The sequence below is a fragment of the Ipomoea triloba genome, chromosome 12 (assembly GCF_003576645.1).
Source record: "Ipomoea triloba cultivar NCNSP0323 chromosome 12, ASM357664v1".
NCBI lineage: Eukaryota > Viridiplantae > Streptophyta > Magnoliopsida > Solanales > Convolvulaceae > Ipomoea > Ipomoea triloba.
Genome location: NC_044927.1, coordinates 21,759,073 through 21,766,262, shown reverse-complemented (window position 1 = coordinate 21,766,262; position 7,190 = coordinate 21,759,073). Strand labels below are relative to the sequence as shown.

The 7,190-nt window shown below is 35.9% G+C and overlaps 1 protein-coding gene across 1 annotated transcript; it reads left to right on the top strand.

Moving 5' to 3' along the window:
* The first annotated feature begins 2,395 nt into the window (after positions 1–2,395).
* On the top strand, positions 2,396–5,580 carry LOC116000275 (BTB/POZ domain-containing protein At1g63850-like). The gene is made up of 2 exons (XM_031240334.1): positions 2,396–3,538; positions 4,021–5,580. The coding sequence occupies exons 1-2, from the start codon at positions 2,504–2,506 to the stop codon at positions 4,960–4,962; spliced, it is 1,977 nt and encodes a 658-aa protein (XP_031096194.1). The 5' UTR covers positions 2,396–2,503; the 3' UTR covers positions 4,963–5,580.
* The last annotated feature ends 1,610 nt before the right edge of the window (positions 5,581–7,190 follow it).

The window sequence follows — 7,190 nt, the reverse complement described above, 5'->3', positions numbered from 1 at the left end:
CCAAATACTAATATGATGAATTAATATCTAAATAATTAAGTTTGTGAAAGCTTCGGGTAATAGTTACTATATTTATTGAATTTAGATTTTTGAGATTAACTTGTACATAAAGATATATATTTTTAAAAAACATATATTTCATTATACTTAATGTTATAACATAAATAATCATTAATTATATATAACATAGATATAATTATGCTTAACATATAATATTGTTTTATTATTGATGGGGTAATAATGGGCTAGTTAAAGGCCTAATGAACAATTGTATTTGCGTCCAATCCTTATACTATGGACCATGATTAACAATGCATTGTGAACCCTAGTATGTACATGTGTATGTGTCTTAAGTTGTGAGTTTTTGTATCTTGTGTTATGAAATTTTATACTTTTAAGATTATAAATAATTATGTACCTGAAACAAATTAGTAATTGTATCTTATGTTATGAACTTCTATGTCTTGTTTTGTGAAATTATGTGTTTATGAATACAAATTATATACCTAAAACAGATTTTAAAAAAAAAATAAGTAAATATATAACATGTGTATTTGTCTTGTGCCTTGTATTATGAAATTCTATACCTTACAAGTATGAATTTTGTACCTCATCGTTTTGATCTGAAGTCACTATGTGGACCTGGTCCATGATATAAATTGCCATTTGCATCAAAATGTCGATGCTAGAGGCACATAATATGTCGTTAAGACATTATATGCCTGCAGTTAACAAATTATGTGTCTTTAATTTATTTATATGTATATAATTTATTAATTGAAGACATATAATATTTTAATTATAAATATATAATTTTTGAACTATGGTTTACAATGCAAAGTGTGCTGGTACATAGTACAACAATTGTTATTCAATTAAGTTGCTTACAAATTGGTTAAGGAGCTAGACAAAAGATTGCGTGGGTTTAGAAATGATGTTCAGGCAATTATTAGAAACATGATTAATTTTTCATGGTGTTAATTTTTAAAAAAAAAAAGAAACATGATTAATTTATGGTGTTAATGGGCATGGGCACCACCACTAAGCTGCAAAAAGCAAATTTAAATTAAAATATGATTGGATATTGTTATCAAGTGCATGCTTTCTTCTCAATTACTTGATCCTCACAAAACTTGTCCCCAAAGCTACAAATCTATAATTATTTTGTGTTAACCATATTCATGGCTAGACAAATGTGCATGGGACAAATTTATTATTATTATTTTTCTAATCTATCACAACTTTTTCTTTATCTAATTCATTCATATTGATAACCGTATTTAAAAAGACTCTTTCCATGTAAATTGCTTTATTATTCATAAAAAAAAAATCAAAACTCTAACAATGCTATATCTATTTGAATCATAAGGGCATTCTTAGTAGTTCAATATCTTGGATTTTTTTTTCCTTCAGATTTTTGAACGTGTAGAGGCAATATGAGAGAGGGGAGAGAAAGAAAAAAAAATGGTGTGTAGTGCTTTGTTAAGTTGTGTTTCTGTGTCAGAAATTAAATTAAAAAAAAAAAAAGACTCCAATCGTTCGTGAGCATGACGAAGCGCTCCCAACATGAATGTGAAAGCGTGTCAGGGTAACAGCCACTACTAAATTTTCTTTTTCTTCTTTAAAAAATTATTATATAGTACTTTTCTTTCTCATACTTGACATCTTAGCTTAAACCTTACGAAAAACCTATATTTGGAGGTTTCCACTAATGTTTCTCTAAAGTGTTGGTAAATAATTACGTACGGAATATAATTGATAAATATATAACATTGGTTTGGTCCAACAAGGCACAACCTATCTCTTGGGGTTAAAAGGGGTGGTCCCCATACCCGAGTGTTGTCAATGACTATCAAAGCTTGACACAAAGCAAAGAGGTCTCCCAATTATTCTTCTAAATCCATAACACAGTCACAATAAAATGTTTATAATTAATAATTATAAGTCATATAAATTTACAAATTGACTTTGAGTAATTTGTACTATTTATATCATAAATACCTTTCATTTATGAGGATAACTGGAGAAGAGAGTTGACTATAACTCTCAAAATCCATTTGTCTATATTAAAACAAAGTATAGATTGGATCCTTAGTTTGAGAAAGTAAAACAACAATACCTAAATTCATGTTTAATCCTTTTCTTCCGCTTATCCTTATTTTATTATGACATTAAACTTATTCGCAGTATATCCTTGATGTCTTAGATTAACTGTAATATTAAACAATAACAGAATATTAAATTAACGAAATCAAAATAAAACTTTTAAGTACTGGAAAATTTTAAACAGAGTTTAAAAGAAAATGAATAAAATAAAGAAAGAAAGTGAAAAAGATAAAAAAGTGATGAAGAATAGATGCTGTTTGATTACAAAACCCTGGGCGCCATTGGCACACGCATCACGCACTCATAGGTTATGATTCTTCCTTCTGTTAACCCTAACGGACTGACTTCACCTATATCGAAGCACTCTCTCTCTCTCTCCCACTACTAATATACTCACATGGCTGCTGCTACTGCCCGTATCAATTTACATACTCAGACTATCAAACCTAAACGGCGTCGTTACCGCGAAACCACCATTACCGCCACCTCCGCCGCCACAGATTCCGACGCGCTTTCTTCTTCTTCTGGTTCTGGTTCTAGTTCTGATATATTGGCTCAGAGTCAGTTAAGTCAGGGCCGTACGCTTGATACTCCGACGGTTGTGTCTTCTGAGAACTCCTGGTGTTGTCCGGCTGCAACGGCTAAACAGTCAGCCGCGCCGCCGCCGCCGCCGCCGATTTCTGCTTCGTCGTCGCCGGTGCAGTTACAGTCGGATCTCAAGATCCGGTACTCTCCGAGTGCATTGCCTAACGTTATGGATTCATTGTCCACCGCCTCCTCGGTAGTATACGGCGGCGGCGCGCACGCCGGCTCGCCGGCTAATCACGACGCGTTTCCGTCGTCTTTTAGCAAATTCAATTCTGCGCTCACTGCTGGCCTTCTTAATCCAATGTCGCCGCCTCCTCCTGCTCCTCCGGTGGATAAGGCCCGGGGGAGCCCCACGCTTTTCGAGATGATGGCGAGCGAGCCGGATTGCCTTCCCAGAACGGCTCCGGCTCCGGCTCCCCAGATTCAATACGGCGTCACTTCTGCCCAAAATCAGAAGCCCAGCTCGGCGCCAGTACTGGACAAACAGGCCTTAATGCAACAGCGGCTTTTGGATCTTTTGGCCTGTCGAAGTCCTGGAAATCAGTTCAATGATTCTGCCTCCAGTGACGTCAAGCTTACTTTGAGCTCAAAGGATGGCTTAAGCGTTTCAATGAACGTTCACCGGCAGATCTTACTCGCGCATAGTCGGTTTTTCGCCGTGAAGTTGTCGGAAAAATGGGCTAAGCAGCAGCAGCAGCAGAAGAATTCAGCTCCATACATTGTAGAGATTGCTGATTGTGATGACATTGAGATTTATATTGAGACTTTGAGGCTAATGTATTGCAAGGATTTGAGGAAGAAGCTCATGAGAGAAGACGTTCCTAGAGTCCTTGGAATATTAAAGGTTAGGTTTCTGCTGATAACTTCTTTTATACAAATTTAAACCGTTTTATGTGTCAATTTATCATTGGAAAGAATTTTTTGTGGTAGGTAACAGTTAGTTAAACTATTTTATGGCAACTTAACCAGTTATAGGCGTTTATATTATTTCATAGATCATCAAAACAAAAATTATTTCGGGAAAAGGTTGATGTTTGATTATGAGCATCAATTAAGCTAGAAACCTTTGTCATTTTTTTGGTATTTTCTATGCATCATATCTTGTTTATAGCTCCAAAAATGTTGCTCTGTATCTATAACTAATGAAATTATGTTGATTCTTCTTCATCTGTTGGTGGTTTGAAACACTGAATTAATTTGTAAATAAGTTACACAGTACTCTGTATTTCATAAAAGGGATTGTCTTGGATATTCTGTACACAGTTCCAGTATATTAAAATTTACTTTGATATCTGGGCTCCTGCTAATAACGGTGGTATCATATAGGTTTCGGCTGCAATTGGGTTTGATGCAGGGGTTTTGTCATGTTTGGAGTACTTAGAGGCTGCTCCCTGGGCTGAGGATGAGGAAGAAAAGGTGGCTTCAATGTTGTCTGAGCTTCGCCTTGATGGAGTTGGAGCTGGGGAAGTTTTAAAGAGAGTTTCTCTTGACACTATGGGCGGGACACAGGATGGGTCTGGTAATGAAGAAGTGCTTCTCAAATTATTGCATGTAGTTCTTGAAGGGAAGGATGAGAAGGCAAGGCGAGAAATGAAAAGTTTAGTGTCAAAAATGCTGCATGAGAATTCATCTCAAAGTGACTTGAGGAAGGAGTCTCTGTATTCAGCTTGTGATGCATGTTTGCAATTACTCTGCCACCATTTTTTTAGGGCAGCAAAGGGAGACTTGAAAGAAGCTAGTCAGATTTCTCGGCAGGCTGATAATTTGCATTGGATTTTGGATATTTTGATAGATAGACAGATTGCTGAAGACTTTTTGAAGACTTGGGCTTCTCAGTCTGAATTATCTGAGGCACATTGTAAAGTGCCTGCTATTCACAGACATGAGGTTAGCAGAGTTACGGCAAGGCTGTTTGTTGGTATTGGGAAAGGGCAACTGTTAGCTTCCAGGGATACCAGGTGCTTGCTACTGCAGACATGGTTGGTTCCATTCTACGAGGATTTTGGATGGATGAGGAGAGCATCTAAAGGCCTTGATAGGCATTTAATTGAAGATGGACTCAGCAGTACCATTTTAACTCTACCTATGGCTTGGCAACAGGAAATTTTAATGGCCTGGTTTAATCGGTTTTTGAACTCTGGTGATGACTGCCCAAATATTCAGAGAGGATTTCAGATCTGGTGGAAAAGGGCTTTCTGGAGGCGGAATGGTGAGCCTGAGAGGCCCTGTCAAATGCGCGTTGTGACTGCAGCAATTGAAAACAAATGAATTTCACTGCTCAATGAAATGATGATGGGGGTTGTGGTCAAGATGTGATTATTATTTAAATTCTTGCTACTTCTACTTGGCCTTCAAAGAACACCTTAACTGGTCTCCTATCTTCTCTTTTACTAATCTGAGACAGTATTGAATTGGCTGAGCAAAATTTTTCAGGGATGTCATTGTCTGCTATTCAATAAATTCCCATGCTTGAACTGGTAGAAGAAAGACAGTGTTCTTTGCAAATGATGGTGAACGAAGAGAGATTGATTCTGTTCAGATATTGACCTTTCCTCTTTCACTAGGTTTTGGAATCGGTTTTTAGGCCTATTAGAGGTTTCCTTCTGTTTGTTTAAATTTGAGCATATTCTGAATTCAGAGTTTTTCTCTTGAAGATAGTTTTTGTATATTAATACATGAGTAATATAGATCTTGGCCTCTTGGGGAGACAGTCAAGTCAATCATGGGTAAGGTTTGTAAGTATATTAGATATTTATCTGTTGTGAAAGTTCAGAATGGTAATCATTACTTTTGAAGGTGACAATGACATACATTATGGCTATTTATCTATATGAGTTGTCCCAGCTTTATGAATGCAATATCTTCCCTCCCAAGGGTGTTTGTCTAGCTTACCTGGTGAATTATCTTTTCTCCTATTGTTTTGGATGAAATGATTGTGCTTGGCATGGTCAAAGTTTTGGCTGATACTTGTTCCCTAAATGTTGATTAACTAACTAGACATTAGATGTCACTTCCTGTGCTATTTTTCAATTGCTAGCTTTTAAAGATTTTGGAACTGAGCTGATGTTACACTTTGAACCTGTGATATTCTTATCTGCAGGAACTCCAAGTAGTTTCTGCATAGCAGAAAAGATTGTAAACTTTGTATTGCAGATTTGCAGGCCAGAAATTTACAGTAACAGGTGCCATAATATCTGCTTTGTTTTAATATGATGTGTTGGAAATAGTTTACCAACTGTTGTCATCCTTAAGGTATACTATTGCCTTTTCTTGTGTACTAGGTAGGTAAAATGATGGATATTGATGTTGGGTTAGAGTGTTGTCCTTTGGGACCTACTTCATGAAGAGTAATCATGGAAAAGCATGTGGGATTGTGGGTTTTGCTGATGATTTAGTTTCAAGTATGATCAGTCAGTGTTCTGTGATAGATGTGAGGAGTAAGTGCCCTTTACACCTTTCTATAGTCTACTTTCTCTTGTCCTGTGTTTGCTTTGACTCCCTAGTAATGATGACAAAAAGGGTTCCGGAGTAATGGAGTATCACATGGTGCTGTTACGGCATTTTTTTAGCACTGATCTTTGGATTAGTCATAATTCTCATAATTTTTGTAAAGATTTACAAGAAAGTCTGTAGTCGCTATTCAAAAGTATGATGAAAACCGTCTTGTGATTCTAATCGATAAAGGACTACGAGAAGGTAAATCAGTCTTGAGTTATTCTTAACTTGGTTACTCATAGCTAACTAATTTAAACTATAATAGACAACTCTCACAAAAAGTCAAACTTAAAACCTTTTAATTTAAGTGATTGTTGGAACGTATAGTATAGAGTAATGCTATACCCTTCCTATTTTATCATGAGCCTCATGATGCATCATTACCCCTCCTATTTTATCCCTCATGATGCGTCATTACTCATTAGTTAATTGGTTACTATTTTTTTTTCAAAAAATTGATGATGAGTTAGCCAATTCATGGCACCCAATAAGGGTCCGTTTGGAAAGCATGAAAATGACTTCTGGAAAATGTTTTCTGGAAAATGAGTCATTTTTCGGAAAACAGATTCATTTACCGTGTTTGGATGTGCTATGGAAAATTGTCTTTGTGTGTTTGGTTCATTTTCGGGAAAATGGATAGAATTGTATAATTAAACATTATAATTATTTTATTTAAAATATAAAAAATTATGATAATATTAAAATAATGTTATTTATTAAAAAATAGAATTAAAAAAAAAAAAAAAACGTAGCAAAGGTTTCGGACGGTTTCCCCATCTCCTTGATCCATGGTCATGGGTGATATGTCTTGATTTTGGTCGAGAACATGTGAAATGGCCATTTTGGCGATTCCGGAAAATGACTTACGGACAAAGATTCCGTAAGTCATTTTCTGGAAAAATGAACTGATTTTCCTTGGTCAACGGAAAATATTTTCCGGACGTTGCCAAACACCGAAAACTCGGAAAATATTTTTCGGAAGCCATTTTACGGGTTACCAA